The sequence below is a fragment of the Tursiops truncatus genome, chromosome X (genome assembly GCF_011762595.2).
Source record: "Tursiops truncatus isolate mTurTru1 chromosome X, mTurTru1.mat.Y, whole genome shotgun sequence".
Classification (NCBI taxonomy): domain Eukaryota; kingdom Metazoa; phylum Chordata; class Mammalia; order Artiodactyla; family Delphinidae; genus Tursiops; species Tursiops truncatus.
In genome coordinates this window covers 114,562,081-114,587,440 of record NC_047055.1, presented here as the reverse complement: position 1 = coordinate 114,587,440, position 25,360 = coordinate 114,562,081, and the positions used below count along the sequence as shown (strand labels likewise).

The window sequence follows — 25,360 nt, the reverse complement described above, 5'->3', positions numbered from 1 at the left end:
TTTGTTCTTAATTTAAGAATCGTCACCGAGTGATGACTCTGTGATTTCACCACTAAGTGAAGACTCTCAGGCTGAAGCAGAAAGTGTGTTTGTGTCTCCAAATAAACCTCGAACAACGGAGGATTTATTTGCAGTCATTCACAGGTGAGGCAACAATAACAAAGGTTTTGCTTCTTACGTGCTTCTCATCAAATGCAAATATGGAAAAGCCTTGGGTACTTGTAATACATTCAGCAAAAAACATAAGCAAGCAAAGTAAAATTATTTTTCCAAATCAAACTGATAGACTTATATTCAAGTTGGGAAATATGTGGCCTTATATACAGTTAGGTAGACCTCAATTGAGAGACTTTCCTAAGAACTGCTGAGGGAAGCTGTTGTTTTTTCCCCTAGGAAAGACATTCTGAAACAAGTTTTTAATTTGAAAACAATTTGTGGTCAAGTAACTTAAGGGTGAAAGCTCAAACTCTAGTGTAATCTCTGACATTTAAATAGTTCCTTAACCTAAAAACACATGCTCAAAGCTATAATCCTACACTATCAGGGGTAAATGTAAGGTGACTCACTAAACACAGCCCCAAGTTTGAGACAAAACAGTATATAAACCTGCCCATTTCATAGCTCACAACAACTAATCACTGCTCCCTTTCTTCCCTCTCTTCCTAAAACTTCCATTTCTGTAGTTAACACTGCCCTTCTCTAACTGTAATGCTCCATATCCCATGAAGAGGGGATGTCCTCTAGGCTGCTTTTCCAGGATAGTGTTGCATCCATGCTGACCATTCATATTCTCTCATCTGACCCCTGGACCCCTGTGATCGAGGCCCCTATTTGCACGAATACTCCTCACAACCTGTGATCGAAGAACGAAACAGGAACTAGCCCTCGGAAACTGAACCCATATCAGACTGAGCTATCCAGTCATAACACAGCTACTCCTTTCACAGCTGCCACTGCCTACTTCACTAGGCCTTGGTGACCTAGATGCGACTCCCAAGGGACAAAGCCTGGGGACTGTCCTGTCTACCTCATGAAGTTATACTCTTTGAAGCAAGCTCTTTACAAGCAGCTTACCACTGTTTTTCCCAGGATCCTACTTTTTAGGGGAACTTGTGTTTTCTGTTGATGTGGTTCTCTCACAAAGAAGGAACACTGCCCTTCAACAACTTTTCTTTTAAACGAGCCAATCACAAACACGTTCTGTGTAGACCTTGGCAGGCTCACCTCTCCACTTGGAGAGTGTAGAATCATTATTTTTCTTTGTCCCTGATTATATTCTCCTCACCCCCTTTTATCCCCAACCTTAGGACAAGTTATTAAATGCTGTGAAGTTAAAAAACCAAATGCTAGTGTCTTGAAGAGTGGACAGAATGGAAGGAGTAGAGTCAGAAAGACCTGGAATTGAATCCCAATGCTGCCACTTCCTGTCCAGTCTTGAGTCAGTTAAAACCTGTGTACCTATTTCCCTTGCTGTAACTGGGGATACCTATAGCTCACATATTCAGTTTTGATGATAAAATATCATGTCTGTGTCTAGAATATGGTAGATGCTAAAAGCAGACATTAGTTTGAAATCCCTACCCTATTAGAGTGCCAGACACTGGCATACACGAGATAGCAACCACGAAGCTTTCAGTGCACCATAATCAGGCTGGAGTCCAACTGCACAACTGACATTTTCTCTAACCTACAGGTTTTTAGGCTGGTGAGAAAGCATGCTGCCAGTACGTAGCAATGAACTGGGTCATGCTGACTCAGTGACTAAGTTCACGAAATTTATGCCTGTTTATTTATCAAAAGAAATAATATAATAATGATGGCTGGGTGCCTAGGTTTGGTAGACTTACAGCGTTTGGTAATCTTAGATTTACATTTATGCAGAATTTGTTTGTTTCTTTATTTATTTACGTGCAGCACAGTGACAATAAAAATTTTCTTTTCTTGAGAGTTTATAGTGCACAGAGCTTTCAGAGCTCCAGAGGTGGTCTAGGTTTCCAGCTCCTCCAGAAAGTTGGCTTCCTGATTAATACACTGTACACAGATATTCCTGGGCAGCTATGGCAAATGGTATCTGCAGCCAAAATGGATTGACTTACTCAAGAAGTCATGTAAGAAATTTCTTTATATGGAGGAATTTTAAGAGTAGACAGAGTAGTGTAACGCACCACTGCCTGCCCCCACCCCCAGCCAAACACACACACAGACATATCCATCACCCAAGCCTATCGACCGTCAGCCTATGGCCAGTCCTGTCCCATCCACACCTCCTTCCACTTTGCTCTCCTGGTATTCACTGGAAGCCAATCCCAGGCATCAGAGGATTTCATCTGTATTGCAGAGACAGGTTGAATAAAAGTGACCGTCCTTCACCACCTACACTCTAACCACGAGTCAGAGAGCAGTATTTTCTTGTACTCTTGTGAAACTTCCCAGTAAGCCCTCCCCTAGAACCTCTAGCCTCCACATTAGTCATTATTTGAAATGGTCATTTCCAAAACCTAATTCATATCCGCTGGTTACTGGAGAATTTCCCTCAGGCTGTGAGTGCTGCGAGGGCAAGCAATGTATCTTAATCCTCACCCCTACAGCCCTAATGCTTAGGATCCCATCAGACAGGGTACAACAAACTGCTCTTTAAGGAGATGGCTGAGTGTGACGTAACACTTTTAGTTTCATTAAAGTGTATGTGGACTGAGATTGTTCCTTTTCTTGAAAGGTCCAAGAGGAAAGTACTTGGAAGAAAAGATTCTGGGGACATGTCTGTTCGAAGTAAATCTAGAGCTTCCCTGGGCAGCAGTAGCAGCAACAGTGCTGGTTCTGTCACCTCAACCAACAGCAATGTGACCACCCCAAACAGCCAGAGGTCTCCTGGCCTCATCTACCGAAATGCCAAAAAGTCCAACACATCGAATGAAGAGTTTAAGCTACTACTCCTCAAGAAAGGCAGCCGCTCGGATTCCAGTTACCGCATGTCTGCTACTGAGATCCTGAAGAGTCCCATCCTGCCCAAACCTCCTGGGGAACTCACAGCCGAGTCCCCCCAAAGCACCCATGAGGCCCATCAGGGGGCACCGGGAACTGAAGCGCTGTCCCCCCTCTCTCCGTGCTCCCCACGGGTTAATGCAGAAGGTTTCTCCTCAAAGAACTTTGCCACCCCGGCATCGGCAAGGGTTGGACGTTCCCGGGCTCCCCCTGCGGCCAGCAGCAGCCGCTACAGTGTCCGCTGCAGGCTGTACAACGCGCCCATGCAGGCCATCTCCGAAGGCGAGACAGAAAATTCCGATGGGAGCCCACATGATGACCGATCCTCCCAGAGCTCAACATAGGTGGTCCACGCCAGGCTGGCTGTCAAAGGCCAAAACCTTAGTCGTATGAGGATGGAGGAACAGAACGGAAGACTGGGGAGAAGTCAGCACATGGTGGGGTACCATCACGCTTACCAACAAGTTCCTAAATATTTGCTGGGGAAATGGAAGGTGGTTTGGTCTTTCTTGATTATTTTCCATATTTTTAAGTAGCTGCACTGTCTTTCATATTTTTCTTTAGGGTAGTTTGATTTACCCAATCTCATTCCTTTTGATAATAGAGAATTTGAAAATGTCTGCTTTTCATGAAACCTAGAAAAAGTTTTCCCAGAGCTGCCTATTCAGAAAACAAAGCCCTCACTGTCATAATTCTTAAGAGGATGAAATACTCTGGAGGTTCGGTATATTTTTACATTAAAATGAACTAAAGCAAAATTTAGAAGAACTACACACATGTAAATACCATATTTTTGATAAAAATGTGTAAATAGATTTATGGATGACGAGTGGACATGTGGCCAATTATCTACCACACCAACTGCTTATAGAACACAACAAATAAAGTGTAATAACTGTATTCCGTGAATACCATTTTCGTATCAAATACCATATTTAAATGTCCACCAATATGATTTCTGAGTGATAAACCTCAAAATATGAATTTTAAACTGGTGAAATAAAGGAAATCTTGAGGTCATATAGTGAAATGTGATTAATTTAAAATAATGAATTCAGACTTAACCATTTTTGTGACAAACTGCAGCACCAAACAAACTACTGGTAACACGTGGCTGTGATTTGCCATGTGGCAATTTGGACAGAATGAAAAGCATGCTTTTGATTTAAAAAAAAAAAATCAGTGAGAGAAATCATCATTCTCAACATAAAGCCCTGAACAACAGCACTTGACAGTGTCCTTTAAACTTCAATTTTTCAGTGGATTGCTTTAAAGAGAATGAGTAGGGAAAACAGTAGTTAATTTTAGGTTATGTTTTCTATTACACTACTGGGGACATAAACAGTCCTAATCTGAGGACTAGAATCTTTAAACTCCTTAAACAGTTGAGCAATTAGCTCCAGGTTCTTTAACGAACGAAAATAAAACATAAGCATGCCACAGAGCTGTGGATTTATCAGTAAGTACCTGCAATGAGTTTTCAGTGAAGCTTTCTCTCTGTGCTGATGAGATCCATGCTACCTAAAAATTAACAGAAATGACACTGTGAACAACGTAGTTGGGAAATAGGTATGTGTATATGCATTATTTAAATTCACTGTTAAAATGGGAATGGGGAGCAGCTCTGGTTCACAATGCTACATATAACTGAGTTTTTGTCTGATTTTACTCTATCTGCTTGATGGCAAAAGGGGAGGGTGGTGGGTGGGAAAGGAAATGTCAGGGCAAGTGCTCTGATAAAATGAAGGCAGGGAAACAAGCTGAATTACTTGAATTTTCTTGTCTTAAAACTGAAAAAAAAATGTAGTTACAAGTTGAAATCTGCAAATGGGTTTTACACCTGTGATTTTGACATGAACTGATACTGTATGAAATGATATGTCGGAAATATGAGCAGCTATGTACTTGGAATGTTTTGAATGGGAGAAGGTAGAAAGTAGAGAACTAAGAAGGAATACGGCCTATATAAAAGAATAGAATGTGATTAGAGTGATAGAACATACCAGAGTTACCAAGAAATTGATAAGCAGCTGGCTTTAAGCTTATGCAAGTGGTATTTGGGAAAGTAGGATGTGTGAAAGGGGGTTTGTGGTTTTGGTTTAGTTCATGCAATATGAAGGAGAAAGCCTGGTCTAAGAAGATGCTATCTTTCAATAGAAACACTTTTTAAGATGTTACAGAGTGAGAATTACAGAATCTGATTGCTGTTGGGTTTTTGTTTGTTTCTTTGGAAAGAAAAAAAAATGTCTGGTTTATTCTCCTATTTGTTTTCACTATCAAGTTGTGTTTCTTAATTTCTTGCCATCCTCGTATGTAAAATGGGTGCTGGGGGTGGCGGGGTAGAGGAGGGAGAATGTGTGTGTGTGTGTGTGTGTGTGTGCGCGCGCGCGCGCGTGCAGGGATAGATAAGCTACCTGGTGAAGCGTACATTTGAACATTTACGAAGCGTTATACTTTTTACTAAAAGAAAAATGTTTGGGGGTTTGAAAAAAATGGACCATCATTTCTCATTGGAACCCATTAGTTAAGAAAACCAGCATGGTTTGACACCACATGGGAACATGAATAACTTTTTCTCATACTTTGAAAAGTACACTTGGCAAACTTCTAAAAGTAAGGTTTTTAGACAAATGCAATAAAAAAAAGTCATTTCCAGTCACAATAGGTGATTTTTTGTAATTCTCATAAAAGCAGCTCGTTTGCAGTACGGCTTTTGTGTAGTTAGGGGTTTTTTAAGCGTAAAGAAAGGTATGTAGGCTTTAAAAGTGATTCTAAATCTTGAACAGAAAACACACAAATTGGCTTTAACAAATATGTCACCTTATTATTGACATTAATTTAAGTAATGGTACTATATATATTTTAAAATACATATTGACTTGAATTGTGAGGCAATAAGAGACCTTCTATATGTAATGATCACAGAACTAACCCTTAGAATATAGTTTTACTTATTTTGTTTACTCTAAAAATTTATAGCAGAGTTTCTCTATTTTATATTTCATAGATTTAAAAAAAAAACCCAGATAAAGATGGATTTAAAATTCACTGTGCAAAAGAGTATTGAGTAACAAACTGAGTTAAAAAAAAAAGGCAAGAAATTCCTTAGTAATTCTACATGGCTTTATCACGTAGCACATAAGACCAAGATTTAGAGGGTTGTCTTCAACATCACTGCCGTCTTAAAGCAGAGTACACACATTAGGTATTGTGAACAACATCAACCCAAACTTTTCTTCTGTTGTTTGCACTGATGCTAATTTTTTCTTCTTTTGTGTTTATACAACATGTCTATGTTGTGTGGGGGAAATTTTTTTTCCTGATTTTTTAATTTTTTTTGGCTAAGTAGAGGACACGGACCAGTTGCAGCAAACAAAACACACTGTTTGCTCTTGCCAAAGTTCAGTGAGTACATTTGCTGCAGTGGTGGCAGACTGAAAGAACTAGATCATGACAAAGATTTACAACTATGAGGAAGGTTACAGTGTAACTCTTTTGGTACTAGAACCAGTTCATGCTGGCCGAAAGACAATGGTTTATGGACTTGCCTCCATTTTGTATTTTTGTAATATCTGTAAATATGAACTTTTTAAATCGTTGCAAAAACGGTTTCTTTTGTAAGATGTTTTCAACGTTTACATTCAATTCAAGCCTTTGTATATTTTAGAGCTGTGCAACACTTTAAGTCTTGTATTTATTTTTAGTAAAAATGGTGACAGTTTCATTGTGAACCCCTCTCAAAAAAAATGTACCAGAAAAGTTTGATTACCTAGAAAGTGTGTATAGAAACTGCAAATAAACGTGACTGCAATTAAACAACTGGCTGCTCTCTTCATTGCTATGTAATTGCACTCCTGGGGTTTAACAAACGGCAAGTGTTTTATAGCGGTCTGGACATATGGGAGGGGAACTGCTATGGCAAAAGTATGAGCAAAATAATAACGATAATAATGAATACTATCTCTGTAACCGGCTCCGATCTCGCTTTGTATTTGAGAGAAGAAAGAATACATTTCCAGTGTCCAGTATACTTTCCTGTACCTCTCCAGGCCAGAAAAATATTTATGGCTTTACTTTTAAGTTACCTGCTTTGCTTCTGATAATTACTCAGACTGTGCCTCCTTCCTCAGATGAACAACCTCGATGTGCCACTAAGTAATGTCATGTACCCTTTATTACGCAAACTTAGGTGCCAGATACTGTTCTAAGTGCTTTGCCTACTCTAACTCATGAAGCACCCCCCCACGTTGTGCCCATTTTACAGATGGGGAAACTGAAGCACAGAGCCATTTACCTGAGTTGCCCAAAGCCACAGAGCGCTTAACTGTTGGGGCTGGGGTACAAACCCAGCAAATCTGGCTCCAAGGTCTGTGTTACCTCACCCTGTGGAGAGATAACAACTTTTTAAAATAACTTTTCCCGGTATGTACCAAACCACAATTGCTAAAGCCCCGCTCCCGCTCCCTCCCCCTTCGAACTCCAGCACTGACGTGCACGCCTAGAATTGAGTCAATGTCGACGTCTGGGGTGCGTCACAGAGGGACGGGGAAGGAGGAGGAAAAGGGGGGAATTACAATTAAAAAAAAAAAAGCTTCAAAGAACTAACCGAGAGTGGGGAGGCCACGCACCTAAACGCCTCACCCCCCAGAGCCGCCTCCTTAAACCCGCTCCAACACAGAAAAAGTCGCGCGCGCCGGCGCTCCTGCACAACCGCACTAAACCCCTCTCAGCCTTAGAGGCTCGTGCTTTCAGTCTAGCACGGGGTTCCGATCCCACCGGCCCCCGCGAACAACGCCAAGCTACAGGGGCTCGGAGGCCGGAAGTGCGGCCGCCCCGAGGAAACCAAAGACTCTCCCCTTGGCAGTCGCTCTAGCGACGCCCGCTCCCCTGCAACGGCTCAGAGGTCCGCTGGATTGGTCGGCTGACGGCCCAGGCGTGTCTTGTAGCGGCCGCTGATTGGTCAGCGACCGGCTGCGCGCGTGGGAACCTAAGCATTCGGGTGCTCACAGGTACGAGCGTTGCGCCTCAGCTTCCGTGGGGCTCGCGGCCGGCGCGTCACGGGAGCGCGCCGTACTTCCGGCGCGAGGAACGTTTGAGGCATTGGTAACCATTACAGTGGTTGCCGCCCGGGCGGAGGCACCGTCGTCCGTTGCTACCTGCGTCCGGCGCCCTCCGGAGGCCGATTTGGCGGGCTCTGCGCCAGCAAAGGTCTGTCAGGTGACACTTTTTCTTCCCTTTGAACTTTCTTGTCTTAGATGTGCGCCTGAAGCAGGTGGGGAGGGATTTTACTTCACGGCTGTGGCGCTCCGGAGCGGGGTGGCGGGGGAGGAGGGTTTGCCTGAGGGAAGAGAAAGGGTTTGCCTTTTCGGAAAGACCGAGTCTACTCTGGAGTTTCAGCCGCAGTGCAGTTGGGGTGGCTTGGGATGATTCGGAGTGGTTCCCACCGCCCCTCCCGGGATGCCAGCGCGTAGGCGCTTGAGATGTGGCCCCTTATTGAGTGGTTTGTGCCGACTTTCTAAGAGCTGATCCTTTTTCGTCCTTTCTCTTCCTTGGTGGGTGAGGGGGCGACGAACGACCAAGGCTCTCAGACTTGTCAGAATTTTGAGTTTGGAAAATCTATCAACTAGCGAGTTGGTTCGTTGTAACATTTTTTGAGGTGCAAACGTTGATTCTGAGGCTTTGCTGGTAACCGCGATTGATCTAAGAGAGTGCAGCTTCACGGTTGTAAATACGTACGCGAGGCTAAACGAAGTAAAGACGTGGATTGAGCACGGTAGTTGGTATCTTCGTCTCTTGGGGATCGCTGCCTCCCCTTTACCTGGCTCTCCCTGAAGTCGAACTGCTCTAGAGTTTTAAACTGGCTTAATGTTTACAAATCGTGATTTAACGAGCAACTTTTCTGCACGGTGTTTTATAAAGCACGGCATGGGCTCGATTCCCTGATGGGTGATGGGGATGCAGTTTGGACGGCATTATCCCCCCCCCGCCCCCCCCCCCCCCCCCCCGGTCTGACCGACTCTGTAGCCGCTGAAGTTTGATACGGATGCTTTTGAGAGTCCTGACAGGATTTTTAGAAAGTGATCCGTGTATTGACACGGTCTTGTTTAAAAAAAAAAAATGCGGAGGGGTCTGGCTACTGCAATCTGCCCTGTTTTGCCGAGTAGTGGTTCTTGCCGAGTTTTAGCAGCATTGTAATTAAGCCATTAGGGAACTGTCTGTCAGAGTCTCTAACAATGGTTGGCAAACTTTGTATATAAAAGGCCAGCTAGTAAGTATCTTAGGCTTAGAGCAAAGGGACAAGTGATAAGAGGTGACCTCTGAGCAGTGTGGAGGCACCTGACTGTAAAGACCTTGTAGGCCATGGTGGGAGTTCTGGATTTTCTTTTGTTCTTGGTCGAAAAGGGATTCCAGGTGATTTTAATAATGAAGAAGTAAAGCGCATAGGCTCTGGAGTCGTACTGCACTACTTACTATGAGACCTGGGTAGGTTACTTAAAGTCTCTTTGCCTCAGTTTTCTCTTAAGGAAAATGGGTATGATAATAGAGCCTGCCCTGTAGGGTTGTCAGGAATGCCAAATGAATTAACATACATCACGTGCTTAGAACATTGCCTGACACAGAGTAAGCAGTAAAATCTGTTAGATGCTATTATCTATACTTTGTGGCATAGTTCAAATTTAAAGAAAAATTATATATTTAAATCTCTAAAACAAAGTTGTTAGAAATACAGTCAGAGTATAAGAAATGGTCCCTAGAGTTGGGAAACTTTAACTCACTATTCTCTTTCTGTGTGAGTTCAGGTAGAGGTGGGAGCCTGCTCTGCACTGTTCTTTGTAAGAGCAAGACTTGAGGAGTGACTTTTGAATATCCATGACTTGAGACTAGTTAAATAAATCATGGCCTATTTGCAAGATAGGAAACGAAGAAGTTGAAGTGACTATGGTATATCTAAAGTTATTAATTTAGAAAGACTTCTTTTACTTTTGCCTCTTTTTGAGCTCATACACTGTATTCTTTTCTGGGTCTGGCTTTTACTCAAGGTTGTAGTTTTGAGATTCCTGAGATGCGTCCTCCTCGTTGTGTGTAGCAATAATTGGTTTATTCTCATAGCTGTGTAGTCTTCCTTTGTATGAAAACACCAGTTTAAGTATTCATAACTTGTATTAGTTGTATAATCAGAAAAAATAAACATAGTCTAAAAAAGTAAAATTTGGTTCAAGTTACAGCTCAAATTGGAGGTATTTAATAACTTGAATTTATTCCACATTATTAGACTGCATTTGTCTAACTTGAGAGTTACTTTTCCCTTCATTCTGCCTCTCATTCCTGCCCTGGCTCAGGATGGATAAAGGGAACCTAGCTCTCTCATTAACGCCCCTCCCAGTACTGTGATGCCAGCGTTCAAATCTACTACGAGATATGATATGACAGCATTGCACTCAACGTCCTCCTGGTGGCAGAGATGAATGACTCAGAACCATAACCGAGCCTACATAATTCTAGAAGAGTTTTTGGCTTATTTTTCACATACAGTCCTTTAAGTTTAATTTAAAATTTAACTACGGAAGCAATCATAATCTTAGCACTGAAATGACCTTAGACGTAATCTCACCCAGTTTTCACCGAGCAGGGGAGGTGGCGATGTCTTTAGTGGTCTCTCCAGGCCGCACCGTGGTGGGCGGCCCAAGCCACAAGAGACTCCTGACTCACATTTGGAGGCCCGCAGTCTCCCTGAGTAAAAAGCTTCGGAGCTCCTTGACCAAAGCAGTTAGGACTCATGCTCTGTTGTTCATTTGTCTCCAGCACTTACTCTGTAGCCTTTAGGTTGTGGAGCATCCGCTTCACAATTTGGAAATGTGTTCGATCTGGATTCTTATTCCTACGCGTGGGCAATAAAACCCTTCACTTTTTAAAGGTTTATTCTAAATCACTAACGGAAGAATTCTCATTTTGTCGCTCTCTAAACTTCAGCCAGGACTCCAATTCAACTTGAGTTGGTATTCTGAGAACATATCCATGTTAAGTTTATTAAGGCAGTAAGTGGGTGAAGTAACTTTTTTATGCGTTGCTTTTCAGGAATTGAAGATTTACCAGTCCTACGGGACCAAGGAGTTTCGCAAATAACCCTCCAGCAAGTTTAAAAATAATTAGGCCCAACTCAGAGAAAGCGGAGTTGCTCTGGTTGCACAAAAAAGATGTCTAGCTGCTCCAGTGAAGTCGATGTGGTTTGTATTTCAAATTGAAAATCTGTCTTTGTTCTTTTCATTGTGTTCTATTTTTTTCTAAATTGAATTGAATTTTGTACAGTGAAATGCAGAGGTTGTAAATATACAGTTCATGAGTTTTGGACACTGATGTATAAAGCTGCTATGAACATTTGTGTGCAAGTTTTTAAATTTTAACTACCTACCAAGAGTCCTTTTTTTTCTGACTCTTTTCACATAATTATGTGAAAGCACTTTGCAAAGCATACCTATACAAAGCATAGCTATACAAAGGTAACATGGTATATTTTTATAAGTATTAATATATAGCCCAATTCCACATTATTTTGTCTTTTGAAACAGACATACATACTTCTATGTAGGTTTAAAATTATTCCTATAGTTCATAATCCATTCTTAGAATAAAGAGTTATTAAGTGAAATGTAATGGCTGTTTACTGTCTATTTACTTATTTATGCACTGTCTTATTCCCCCCAAAATGTTTTAGGTGATTTAGAGATTAATTTATCAAGAAACATAGGTGTGGGGAATTCCCTGGTGGTTCAGTGCTTCGGACTCCAACATTCTATCCCTGGTGGAGGAACTAAGATCCCACAAGCCTCCAAGTACAGGGAAAAAAAAAAAAAAAAAAAGATAGGTGCTTAAGTGTTTCCTATTTTGTCCACAGAGTGGTACTGTTGGTCTATTTAAAAATCAAAAGCCATGAACAGGATTCTTTGTAGTTAGAAATACTTGCTTTTACAGCAGTTCTGCTGCCAAATTACTAGAAGAATAGTCTTTCTACCCTGAGGTACACAAGAGGAAAACGATGTCTTAAGTGTGGTTAAGTTAATGAGAAAACAGTTTTGCAAGGACATCTTTTCCTATAGTCATAGTATTTACAAAGGTCCCTTGATATCACAAATTGGCTTTTGGAGCTTCTCGAAAGTGAAATTGAAGTCCTCAGTTTTTAAGTTCTATCATCCTTCCTTTTAATTTATTAATAAATTTTCCTTAGATAAGAACACGAATCTCTACTTATGATGATGATAACACTGTTCTTTATGCATATGAACCAAATACTGCATATTTCAATAATGTAAGTAATGTTAATTGCCATTTGCCAAATATATTAACACTTAACCACTTTAAAGAAAAAATTCTTCATAGACTTCCTGTAAACTCACACTCAAGAAAATATTAGTCTCTCCTGAATTTGTCTGATTCCTTTCATTAGACAATGAGCAATTAACCATTTCACTTCCCTCTTTTCCTTGTAGAAAATTCAGAGCAGTTTTTACTCATTTTTTTCAGTGCAAAATTCTAAACCTCCGTCCTTCTGATATAATAAATTCTTTGCTTAATCCCTTTCTTAATTAGCAGTGATCATCTTCATTCTCATAATAACATGAGTTTTTTTATTTTGTCTCTGCTTTAGATTAATATTTCTGAAACTCTTTGAAAAGCTGGTGAAAAATAAAAGCAAGTTAAATAAATAGTGTTTTTTCCCCACTTACTGTTCAGTTTAACTTTCATAGAAGTGAAGTATTAACTACTCAATTTTTAAAATATCAGCAGGGAAGTGTCGTGTCTAACACATCCTGCAACGAAGAGCAACAAAAAACAATTCTGAATGTCCTTACTCACTGCCAGGTACAAAAAGTTCTATCTCTCAAATGTAGTTTTCTAAAATATTAAGCTTAAATTCTCTTTATATCATATAAAGAGGTGGACAATTGAAATTTTGCTGTATCAAATTGCTTATGATTATCGCTCTCATTGTGATGATTTTTTTAAACAATTTCTAGTTAGAATAGCATGTTCAGGTGAAAGTTTTGAAATAGCAATATGGAGGTTTCATAGCCTTTTGTAAAAGCCCTTAACTGATGAAATGTATAATAGTTATGTCTCCTTCATCTAAATTGCTCAATACTGAATTAATTTCCCCTACAAAATCTTTAAAGGAAATTGGCTGATTTGGATAAAACTTAGTATGTGCCTAAATGCATGTCAAGATATCTCAATTGAAACAAAATGGCAGCCCACCATTTTTTAAAGAGTTTATCTTCCATAGTTTTGAGGGGATTTTGTAAAAATTGACGTGTTGGTGGAGATTGATAGAAGTATGTAATTATCAAGGATTTTGTGAGCGGCATACCCTAGAAGCAATGAACATTTATAAACAAATACATGTTTCTTAACATATAAAAAAGTTTCTTGAATATAATGAACATACTTTGAAAAGTAAAAAATGTTTATGGGAGTCTTTATCATTATAGAGAACAGCAGTGGAATACTTAAAGGGAACGTGTCTTGTCTTCCGGGGAAGGATGTACAGAGAGTGGGAATGCAGGGACGACGTAGGGAGTTCTGATTTTTGAGCAGTGCTCTCCCCTGCTTGCTTTACATCAGCATCCACGATGAACTGGGTTGACACTGCTCTGCCAGGGCCTTCTGAGCGATTGTGCAAGATGTGTTGGGATAGAGTATCTCCGCTAAGACGTGCCCAGGTTCCAAAGTCACAGCTAAGGGATGCGCTCCATTTCTCCTAATGTGCTAGCTCCCTCCTTTCTTCGGCGCCTTCCCTTACCAGTCTAGACCACACGGTGCAGCACTTCCAGATTTTTTAATCCTCGCCCAGCACCCCCTTTAGTAAAACCCCAGCCCTGTCCAGGCTGGGAAGCAGAGGGGAGGACCTCCACTGGGGACTGGTGATCCTCAGACAACCCCGATCCTGTTCTCTTATTTCGTGGAGAAAATGGAGGGTGTGGAGCAGAAATCCCCTCCAAGTCCTGATTCCTCTCCCCACAGCCCTCACACTTGCCTGGATCCATCTCTGACGACCTCCTTCCTGACCACTGGAGTGGGAAAAGTGTTTCCTCTGTAAGGCTAACACCTCTGCCGGTTTCTGCATCTGACCCTCTTTCCTTGTGCTCAGACACCTCCCTTCATCCCTCTGTCTCTTGTGTCTTCAGCCTCTGTCTCCATCACTCTCAGCGTAGTCATTCTCCCACAGGTTTAAAAAAAACCACTTCTTTTTGCCTCCCATCCCTCTATAGCTGTCATCCTCTCTCTCTCCTTCCCATCATAACCCAGCTCTTCGATCGTCATTTATGTTCACTTTCTAAACATTTGACTTCCTGTTTTCTGTTTGGGTGTTTTTAATTTCTGTTTTACTATTTTTTATTGAAGTATAGCTGATTTGTAATATTGTGTTAGTTCCGGGTGTAGAGCATAGTAATTCGGGGTTTTTGCTGATTATATTCCATTATAGGTTATTATAAGATTTGGGGTATAATTCCCTGTGCTCTACCGTAAATCCTTGTTTATCTGTTTTATGTATAGTAGTTTATATCAGTTAATCCCATACTCCTAATTTGTTGGGTATTTTAGAATATACTGTTCCTTCTGCCCTGTATGCTCCTCTGTACATCTCTACCTAGTGAACACCTTCTCATCTTTTCATTCTCAACGCAGATACCTCCTTCTTCGAAAATCCTGCCACGACTGTCAGGCTGGATTAGGTCTTGCTCTTCTGTGCACGCTTAGCCTCTTGTTCTTATCTGTATCGTGGCAATAATAATACTAATAGATGACTGAGCACTATCAGACCAGTCATCATGTACTATTATTATTATGTTGGTATTAATACTGTAGCACGTTGTTTTGTCCTCAACAGAACTGAGAGAGGATTTCATCCCGATTCTATTTATAAGGAAATTGAACAACAGAGAAGTTAAGTAACTTGAACCCAACTGTGTTCCCCTAGAGCCTGTGCTAGTTATTCAGGGCTGAGAGCCAGTGGGTCTCATGCTTCATCGTGCATCAGAATCACCTAGAGGGCTTGTGAAAACACAGATCACTGCCCTCGATCTCAGAGTTCCCAATTCAGTAGATCTGAGGTGGGAGATTTTTCATTTCCAACAAGCTCGTGGACGGTGTTGATGCTGCTGGTCCATGGAGCACACTGAAATCCACTGCTCCAGGCGGCCGATCACTTTCTCTGTTGACCATGTCTCTTTACTTGTCTCTCTCCAGCTAAAATGGGAGTTCCTTAGGGTAGGAGCTGTTTTTTTCTTCCTTTTTCTTTTTTTTTCTTTTTAATGTCCACATTCCCAGCATCTAGCGAAGTAGTTCTCACAGGTGGTAGGCCTTCAATAAATGTTTCTTTGAATGAATGATGTAATTAGTGGTTCTGGCCTTTTAAGTGTATTTTTGCCCGAATGAAATTTCTGTGTATTTCAAGAATTCTCCGGTTTTATCAGTCACATACTTGATTGGCACACAGGGGTCGCGTACTCAAAGGTTTTGTAAGGTTAATTGTTAATTGCATGACTTTAAAGTACTCTGAACCAAAGGTCACATCTGTTGTATTTGGCTCACTGTTCTTTCCAGAGTGGACCCCTCACTGCCTATTAGGTTATACCATCATTATATGGAAAGAGGCTCTTTCCAAGATTTGAAAATTTCTTTCCTAAAGTAGCACCTTCCTTGATGTAAAATGACTCCATCATAAATGTGATGGCTTATAGGAATTGTGGTCCATTTACTTCCCAGTATTCAAGCTTCGTAAAATGCCTGTGTGACATGGAGTAGTTGAGTGGGAGGTTGGCGCGCCTTATCTCAGCCAGCTCGGCTCTGGGTCCCCAACAGCCAGGCATCAAGTGGGAAACAAGAGATTTCTGACGGCTTGAAAACTTTCAGACTTTGACTTTGGCTTAATGGTATTTTTTATGTTCCTTTCCTTTTGAAGTAGAAACTACTAATAGTCTGTATTATAATAGGTCATCTATGATGCTATTCAAAAACTGGATAAGAAGCTTGATGTCATGCACGCAAAGGTTAGAAAAATCAAGCATTTTCGTGTGAAGTCATGGTTGCAAAGTCGTGTAAGTGTTATAAAAATATTTTCAAAACTATAATAAACCTCTGGTTTCTAAAGATGCCAGTCAGAAGTGAGAGAGAACTAATAACTGTGAGATAAGCAAGGCTGATCTATACCTGCTGTAGCAGCAGATGGGAGACTAAACCTCTGCCGGAAAAATGCTGAAGTTTAGGTTTGAGAAATGTACGACAATGGGTATTTTTATGTTTGTAACCGTAATACATAAAGTGCAATTAAAATGTAGGGTTGAAGAGGAAATCATGTAATCAAAATAGAGCATTTATCTTTAATAATATAAAGCAATCTTCCATGGAAAGTAATTATGGATGTATTTACTATTTTTTTCTTTCACTCACTCACAGTTGGTTTATGCTGGGTTTGTGTCATTTCAGAAGCCACTCGGATATGCATTTAAAGATTATAATTACCTGCTTTCTAAAAAGATCAGATACCAGAAAATGAGGAAGAAGCGGTGTCTCTGTCCATCGCCTTACCCTAAAAGTTATAGCCCCACTATTCCAGTACAAAGGCCAGAAAAGGATTCCCAGAGCAACCCTCTAGAAGCACCTTTTGGGTCCCCGGTGCCTCTGGATCTGGAGCGATCCCTTAGCCTGAGCCCGACGGTCCCCTCCACCTACTGCAGGCGTTCCTACGAGGAGTACTACTCGCCCCAGGACCCCACGCAGGGCTCCTCCAGTCCAGAGGCCCACAACACCCGCAGTCTTTTCTTAGACACCCAGTCCACTGCGGTCGAGCCTGCAACCGTGCTGACCCAGAGTGAACGCAGTCCAGCACATAGCCCTGACATGATGACCTACCCAGCTTTACTGGAAAACAGTAGATTCAGCCGTGCTGGCTCACCTCTCTATGTCCCGACCAGCTTCGGTGAGTGTGAACTGACACATGTTACAAGTAGCATTATTTACCCTATATTCCTCAACACCCTTGATGCAAGCTTGTGGAAGCTGTTTGTTTCCCATCTTGAGGGCTAGCTTGGGGCAGCACTCTGAACGATGACTAAGACTTCTTGAGTGTCTGTGATGTGCCTGCACTGTGCCAGTCAATGGACAGGCCTCTTTTCCACTAATACTCATAATGATCCCATTGTGAGTTTTTTATCTTCTGTGTTTCTTTACCCTTTCCCTGTGTAAATAATTAAAATGCTCCTAAAATGGCCAGAGCCCAGATGACAGGAGAGAAAAGGTACACTTTAGGCTAATTCACAGGAACTAAGGTCAAATTTGTGTTGACGGTCCGGCGAATTACAAAAGCCGCTTCCGTTACCACACGCTAACTCTAGGGAGTCGAGCACTCTGGCTGAGTAAATGAGTACCTGTCTGGACACAAAGAAGTTTCAGTACAACGTAGTGAACGGCACACCTAAAACGTTTTGAGGTATGAGCACCTAAATTGTTTCATGCCTCACGTTATTTCTTTTTTAAACATAAACCTTCAACCAAAATATCTATTACCATGCAGTGAAACTTGAAAGAGGTATTCAGTGTAATGTTAAAGTTACTTCTGACCTAGCTGAGCAGAAGTCTTGTTGTTTTCAAAATTCAGATACACCTTTAAGCCTTGAGAGATGTTAATTTTAAAGCCATGGAAGAGATTCAGTAAAGAACTGATTTGGTTCTCAAAGATAATGGGGGTTACTGAAATTCACTGATTAAAGTGAATAATTTAAGCAATTATAAAACTAAATTCTGGGGATTTCCATTGCAATTAGCTAGTAAAATAAACCTCATCTGGAGAGACCAAGAGGACAGAGATTAAGCATTTCAAAGAATTTCTCTCAAAGTAAGAGAGCAATAGGTTATCTTAGATTAACCTAATTTAACCCAAGTAACAGATCTTTTGCTGTATTTTGCCTGTGGCCCAAGAGGCCTCAGATTGCTCAGTCTGTTTTATGATCTTTGAAGCTTTAAGGTGTCTTCCGAAGCTGCTTTTGTTGTTTGGGGGAGGTCAGGTGGGACATTCTTGAGTAGCCATCCTCAGGTCATCTTTGTCTAGGCTTTCCCTGGATTTTACCTTGGAGTCTTGGGTCCGTGCCGGGGTACTTCACACAAGGTTCCAGGAATGAGACACTTCTTCCCTACCTAACATCTCTTCTTTCAGGATAATGATCAGGTCAAGTATGATTTGTCTTTTTTCCCCCATTGAAGGTCGAAGTTCACCAGTTGGAAGTGACCCGGGTATCCTCAAACAGAGCCTCCCTGATGACCCTTCAACCTGGTCTGTGGATGAAGTGATCCTGTTTCTGAAATACGTAGATCCTCAGTTATCAAGTGCCCTCGTCGACCTCTTCATGCAACATGTAATGTATCTTTTGATCCGGTTTTCCTGCCGTAATGACTTTGAATGACCTCTGTGCAGGCCCTTCAGTTGGATACTGATTAGTGTGGATGGTGGGGGAACCCTATCAACTGATTATTCCATATGCGAGAAAGTTTACTTTGCCCGAAGTTAGAGCCTTAAAGGGTGGAGGCTGGATCTGTGCTTTAAATGGGTACCCGGGTACCTAAAATACTACAAGTCTTCAAGTTCTCAAGAGAAGATGATTCAGCATGGCCACACTCTCCTTTCTAACAACAGCTACAAGGATCCTCCTCCCCACCTGCTCCCTGCTCGGCCCCAGGACCGTGAGTAGGAGGGGTGACCACAGCTGTGACAGGTTGTCCTCCTTGTTACGATGCCCGATGAATCCAGCAACTGATTCCATTTGGCTCAGTTCTGTTGACCTTATATGGTTATTGATGATTTGGAATGCTGATACCCTTATGCCATTTACAAAGTAACATCATGGGCTAAATTTTAAATTCTAATTTCTTTAATTTCTAGTTTTACTTAGTAGAAAATATATAGATGGTACCTGACAAAGGCAGTACTGTGAGGGATTTCAGGTCCCTTCAGCCAGTGACGTATGATTCAGTACAGTTTTATTTTTAAACCAGAACTTGTGAAAACCAAATAATATGCTTCAGCAGCATCATTTGGTCAATTAATTCTTTTTTACATTTGGAGGATACCTTGTGACTATCAAGTAATGTTTTTTATAGGGTTTCCTAATGAATAAAATTAGTGCCCACATATCTGATGTACCCTTTTCAATATGGTAAGAAAATCAGTAATTAGTTTTTAGCATCTAATTAGCTTCCGACAACTGATTAGCTTTCAGTGTTAAGACAGCACTGTATAGCTAGCACACTTATAGCTGACATACTCATGTTCCCAGCCCTTCTAAGAAAGTTAATGACCATCTGAAATTCATTTTTACCATTCATAGTTTTTACTTTTTGTCACAGCTATGCAGTATTTTGTTCAACACACGATATTTAAAATTAGGTAGTTTGATGCTTAGGACGTTTTTAAGATATTAGGTTAAATTTCCTTTTTCTTAAAATTTGAAGCAAATTTACAGATGATTAAGTGATGCTTCACTGTACAAATTAGATTTTTAATAGTTTCCATCAAGCAGTTGCATATTCAGAGAATATACATCTGGACTGAGCTGCCCTCTAATTGGTGTTACATGTTCTTACATAGAAAGGAAGAACCATTCTGATAAAGTATGAAAGCTTTATTAATTATTTTAATTTCCTTCTCTCTGTAGGACATTGATGGGAAAGCTCTGCTACTGCTCAAGAATGACATGATGATGAAGTACATGGGGCTTAAGCTGGGGACAGCTCTGAAGCTGCGCCACTACATTGAAATGCTTAAAGACAGAAAGATACCTCAACAATTTAAAAAGTGTGTAGATTAGATTGGACTTAATTCTAGGGAGACCAATGCCACCTTTTCTCTCTGCCCTTAGTTTTTGTTGTGTAGAAGGTTCCTCTAAAATACAGTGTATCCAAAATCACAGAACCCTGGGACAGTCCAGGCTACTCCTTTAGAAGCCATTTAACATGTTAGCACTAGCAGAGTCAAACTGGTGCTTTGTTCTTTGTATCTTTTCATTATTTTCCTTGCATAGTTTACAGATAGTTAGTTACACTTCATGCAGGAAACAGAGAAACACCTTTGATTTTGGTTAATGTTTATATGTAAAACCAAAACAGCCAAATCCCAAAGGGGAAAGTAGTCAGGGAGGGATTGACGGGTTCTCTAATGAAAAAAATTATAAGGTAGATAGTCATTTTATGCAAGAGATATTACACTACAAGGGTGGGTTGGATGGAGTCTGACTATATTCTTTTCAATTAATATGTTTTATTTTTAAACTTCCTTATTTTGTCTAAGCTTCAACATTTAACTAGGCATTCATTGTTCACAGCTCTCCACGAAGATGCCTATGTCCAAGTTTTTTAAACATGTGTTTTATTATCTGTTTATTCCTCATATGGGTACTGTTTCATATTTATATTTTGTTCTGTATCTGAAGTATACACACAAGTAAATCTTTTCTTTTTTAATTTAAAATGGCACTTTACACTTCCACAGAGGTGAAGATCAACTCTACATATAGTGAGTTTTTTTATTCTGTAAAACATATGCACATCGTTTGACATCACTGGTACCTCTCAGCTCACACTTCAGGGTTTCCATACAGGGAAGTTCTGTCTTGTGCAATGTTTCTAGTTAATTTCCTTTCTGAGCCATTTATCCTACTAAACTTTGGAAGGTGCATCAGTTCTGATTTGTCATTTTAATTTTAAAAATCAGAACTTTCACATGGAACATGTTCATTGTTGTTTTATTTATTACATCATTATATTGTATAATATTTAGTGTAATGTTATAAGCTATGAGAAATGGTGCTAATTGTATTAGCCATTTGTTATAAATGCCAGTAAGATGTTCACCAGGGGTAAGATTGTACGTTTTCTTTTTAGAAAACCAAGTGTACTTTATAAGCAAATGCAACTATTTACTGGGCGTATATGATTTAAAGGGCTTTTTCGTCCGTGTTATTTCTTTTGTCTTATAAGACAAGATTCTAATTTAAACTTGTCCTTTCAAACTGTCAGTGTGAAGATGCTGTGCCACTTCAACAGTCCTCAGGTGTTTGTATAAATACTATGTTTTACAGTTTTTAGATTTTAAAATATAATAAAGTTTAATAACCGCAACCATTAATGTCAGAGCCTCAGATTTGATTTTACTTGCTTGAAGACTTAGAGCAAGCAGTGATACATGTCGTGAGTAGTTATACTCTGTGACAACTTCACTAGAGAATTCTCTCTCCATCCTGAATATCAAGGCAAAAGTATGGCTAACACAATAACTTTCATTAATGCAGACAATTAGCAGAACTAGAATTTAACATCCACTGAAACAAATTTTCCTCTCTAAAATTACCCTCATCTCCATGAAACACAGCCAGATCAAGACTAAATTTGTTTACAGAATTAAGTCTGGTCAATTGACCACATAGGGTCCTCCTAACTGGCTGTGGTGGAATTCAGAAGTAGTCTCAGAATGAATTCCCAAAAGGCCTCTCAAAGCCAGGAAAGCCATGCCAAAGGCCTGCCATTAGCCTGCACCTCAGTGGATTTCTCTCTTCTAGAGAATCCCTAAAACATCGTGATTCCTGCACATGCCAGGAGACAGTCTTTCCCATTCACCTGATAAGGCTGCTCAGAACCCAAGAGTCTCCAGTGTCTGGAGAGACCAGGCAGAGAGAAGAGAAAAATGTTTCCATTCTACCCAAAACTAACTTGAGGGGAAGGACTTCCCTATATCTGGAAAACACAGATCAAAACCAGTAATATTCCAGACAAAAACCATAAAAATTATAACCATATTCACCAGTTCACTCAGTAACCGATCCATTAACTTTTTATGAAGCCTCAAGTTTTCCATTAGGATTTTTTAATATCTCTCCCAGTTCAGTATAGTATGATCTGAAATTGATCAGAGACCTGTACTTGTCAAAAGGGCCTTCCTGTGGATCATCTTGAAGATGAAACTCTTTTGCAAAAGCATCAGAGTACAACAGTAACTTCCTATAAATGACAGAAGACTTTAAAAGGCACGGTTAAACATCTGACTACAATGTAATCCATAAAGAAACTTGGTTACAATAACTAGAATTATGACCAATGATAATCTCAACCCTTGAAAACCTTAATCACCAGCAAAAACCAAGAAGCAAGTAACCGTGAACTGTTTGTCATACCAGCATTTCCTGATTGGAAAACTTATGCTCTAGTCTTCCTCTCCTAAGAAAGCAAAGGGAGGTAAATTTAGATCTGCCCAGCAATTAATGTTCCAGTATTTTATCCTGTTTGAAATGACGCAGGTAGTCAGTGAATTCTCTTAACTTGGTTTAGTTTCAAGTTACCAAAATCTGGAAAGACTATTTTAGATAGACCTTCCCAAAATGTAATTATTCCTATAGAGTTTACCTAAAAGCTCTTATTTATGTTTACCTAAAGTTTCATCATATCAAGTTATTTTCCTTGCTGACGTATTTGCAACAGATACAGTAAGGTGTTATTTGATCTCTAGTAAACCTAGGTACAACAGAAGTGTTATACTTAATATTGATGATTCTAAAGACATGTCTATGTTAATCAAACCAAAAAGCTTAAGCTAGCTTCAATACCAGATACCAATTCAGTACTGAATATTTCCCAGGCCACGTGAACCTGAAATTCATTCAAGCCAGTCTTTTTTATATTTCTGAGAATTTACATAAGCGTTTAATTTCTTTTAAGCCAATTAAACAGCTCATCCACAAACCAATCTTGGCAATGCCATTTGGAAGCAGACACTTCATATTTATAAGGTACGCAGAGACATACATTTACATATATAGACAAAGAGATCTCACAGTTTTCCTGCTAAAATTTTAAAAGGCCTCTTTTTGAATGAAATAATGCCATCTGCAGCAACATGGGTGGACCCATGTTGAGATCATCATACTAGGTGAAGTAAGACGCAGAAAGACATATCGTATGATATCACTCAGTGTGGAATCCCAAAAAAAGGTTCAAATGAACAAACAGACTCACAGACATAGAAAACAAACTTATGGGTCCCGAAGGGGAAAGGCGGGGAGGAGGGATAAATTAGGAGTTTGGGATTAGCAGACACAAGCTACTCTACATAAAACAGATAAACAACAAGGTCCTACTGTATAGCACAGGGAACTATATTCAGCGTCTTACAATAAACTAGTGGGAAAGACTCTGAAAAGGAATAGGTAAATGTATACCTGAATCACTTCGCTGTAAACCTGAAACTAACACAGCATTGTAAATCAACTCTACTTCAATTTTTTAAAAAAAAAGATAAAAGGTGATTAAAGTTCCAGAGAGCCCAGGTAGATCATTTACATCGCAAAGGCACAGGAAGAGAAATACCAATTCCTTCTAGAAAGCTAACTTCCTCTAAGGGCATATGCAAAAACCAGTTTTAGAATGTCAAAAGAGTCCCACCGTGGATATTTTCAGGGATTTTTTTTCAGTTTCTAAAAAGCCAATTTAGTTTAAACAACAGTAAGAGGCAATAATAACACGTATCAGTCACTCACATTCACATGCCTCACTTTCAGAGGAGAAACAACCGGCGTTCAAGTTAACCTTCACCTCAGCTGTTAGCCCAGCCTCCGTGGCCTTTCTCGGTATAAAACGCACCTGCCAGCCCACAGCTGCGGCCACTTCGTTTTCCCACCGTAATGGCGCCAATATCTCCGCCATGGCCTTGGGGTGACTATGAGTCCTCGGTACTGTCTTGGCAGCCCCATTCATCAAGGCCAGCCACCCTAGGGCCCCACATACTAGCGGACGGCCACCCCGGGATTTCCTCTGCAACTTTCAGGATCACCCCTGGAACTTTCAGGCCCCTCATGCTAGGTGACGCCCCTGCAACTTTCCGTTGCGCGTCCTTATTTCCTGACGTCTCGGCGCTCACAGGAGCTTCCTCGGTCTCCCCGCTGGCTCTACCAACTGGGATGCACCCCGCAGGCCTACAAGGCCTGTACTTGCCCAGCTACAAGACCAAAGAAAGGGCCCAGAGTCGGCGACGGAGACATCATGGTTTAATGGGCGGGGGAGCTTACCTGTCTGAAGCGAGGCCCTGGAGCAACACCCCACTGTGTGCGGCGGCCGGCGGGCAGGACATGGCGGCAGGCTTCGCTCCCCAGGAGAGGGGGAGGTTCCCAGTTATAGTGGAAATTGACATCAGGTTGGCTCATCAGTTACCAGGGAAACCAGCCGAGGGGCACGCCCCTCACCTCCCCTTTGATGAGCTATCAGGTGGAGATGTTTGCTAAAGATTAGATGAAGCAGGCACTGGCCCAGCAGGGAGATGTACAGAGAGCAAGAGAACAGCCATCTTGGGTGGCCTGACCATACAGACTCCCTCTGTAAGCATGAAAAAGCCATGCCCTTCTGTAATAATATTAGAAATTAAAAATTAAACATCATGACTAGGAACAGTGATGATGGGAGGAAAAGTGCTGCTTTTTCAAGCTGCATAAGGAACTGTAGTCACAGTTGGCTGAATAAATGAGGTGTGTTTAAGTTTCTGGGGCTGTTTCTACAGCGTGGTGCTGGGACTTGCTTATATTTATAAGTCCTCCGAGGTTGAGGACTCCCGATGTTTCCCCTGTTTTACCTTGGTGAAGTTGAACCCTGAAAGCAGCTCTCCACAGTGAGCACATCCTCAGACGAGCTTGCCCACTCTCACTGCTATACTAGAGGCAACTCTGGTGTTACAGGGCCACGTTCTCTGGCTTTAGGGGTGCTATCAGCACTGAGGGGAGAGGTTTAAGATATAAGGGGAAAAGGAAATAAATCCCTTTGTCTGAAAAGGTTCAATTCCATCCAAGCTGCTGGACAAAACAGGGGAAACATCACATTGCGAGGGAGCGGAAGCAAACTGTCCGCCCTGCATTCCAAAGGTGGGCCCTGGTCTGCATGTCCTCCCTACCCTAGAGCCCTCCCCATTCCCTGGATCAGCCTCGGAGCACTTATAAATATAAGCAAGTCTCTCTCACATATACCGGAAAAAGCCCCCCGGGGTTCGTTTTTGCCAGTATACCCTGATCCCCATGAGGTATGGTCATTCGTGGCTTGGCCAAGCTCTACCTCTTGCTTTTTCCTTCGGTGACATCAGTTCCAAAACCCCCAGCAAACCATAGGGAAGGAGGCAGAGAAGACTGATGCCGTCCATGGAGGCGAGCCTGTGGGTCGCAGGCACAGCACTGTAGGTGGAAGCTGAGGCGAGAAGAGCCCTGCTAGGAGCACATGCTGGGAATGGTTGTGTGGTTTTTTTAATGTATTTTTAAAAGTTGAGTTAGGAGAAAGTACACCCAGAAAGGCCCTAAACGACGGG

The 25,360-nt window shown here is 41.1% G+C and overlaps 2 protein-coding genes and 1 long non-coding RNA gene across 20 annotated transcripts in view; 2 read left to right on the top strand and 1 right to left on the bottom strand.

The window, feature by feature from the left end:
* The window catches only part of NHS (NHS actin remodeling regulator), a 349,773-nt gene extending 342,972 nt beyond the window's left edge, over positions 1–6,801 (top strand). For all 3 annotated transcript variants that reach the window (XM_033849801.2, XM_019925649.3, XM_073799055.1), the window contains exons 8-9: positions 18–144; positions 2,717–6,801. In XM_033849801.2, the coding sequence (XP_033705692.1) occupies positions 18–144; positions 2,717–3,326 (737 nt within the window). In that variant the 3' untranslated portion in view covers positions 3,327–6,801. The remainder of the gene's footprint in view (positions 1–17; positions 145–2,716) is intronic.
* LOC109548394 (uncharacterized) overlaps positions 1–7,905 on the bottom strand; it is a 111,857-nt gene extending 103,952 nt beyond the window's left edge. For 3 of the 4 annotated variants that reach the window (XR_012329228.1, XR_002174473.3, XR_002174474.3), the window contains exons 1-3: positions 7,589–7,905; positions 7,277–7,365; positions 4,450–4,503 (exon numbers count right to left, since the gene is read on the bottom strand). This is a non-coding gene — a long non-coding RNA (uncharacterized lncRNA). The remainder of the gene's footprint in view (positions 1–4,449; positions 4,504–7,276; positions 7,366–7,588) is intronic. The other variant, XR_012329229.1, reaches the window with a different exon arrangement.
* Positions 7,906–8,060: 155 nt separating this feature from the next.
* Positions 8,061–21,150, top strand: SCML1 (Scm polycomb group protein like 1). Of its 13 annotated transcripts, none has more exons than XM_033849491.2 (8): positions 8,061–8,190; positions 11,059–11,207; positions 12,206–12,286; positions 12,763–12,840; positions 15,972–16,076; positions 16,465–16,957; positions 18,238–18,389; positions 19,686–21,150. In XM_033849491.2, the coding sequence occupies exons 2-8, from the start codon at positions 11,178–11,180 to the stop codon at positions 19,836–19,838; spliced, it is 1,092 nt and encodes a 363-aa protein (XP_033705382.1). In that variant the 5' UTR covers positions 8,061–8,190; positions 11,059–11,177; the 3' UTR covers positions 19,839–21,150. The 13 variants fall into 13 exon arrangements, with proteins under 13 accessions (XP_033705382.1, XP_073655158.1, XP_073655162.1 ...); XM_073799057.1 differs by having other exon boundaries at positions 13,600–16,076; XM_073799061.1 differs by adding an exon at positions 13,600–14,070 and having other exon boundaries at positions 12,206–12,840.
* The last annotated feature ends 4,210 nt before the right edge of the window (positions 21,151–25,360 follow it).

Excerpts from the sequence above, each read along its gene's own strand:
- SCML1 (XM_033849491.2), top strand. The coding sequence starts at position 11,178 with ATGTCTAGCTGCTCCAGTGAAGTCGATGTG. Across the intron at positions 12,287-12,762 it reads ATACTGCATATTTCAATAAT|CAGGGAAGTGTCGTGTCTAA; the intron begins GTAAGTAATGTT and ends TTAAAATATCAG. Across the intron at positions 16,958-18,237 it reads CTATGTCCCGACCAGCTTCG|GTCGAAGTTCACCAGTTGGA; the intron begins GTGAGTGTGAAC and ends CCCCCATTGAAG.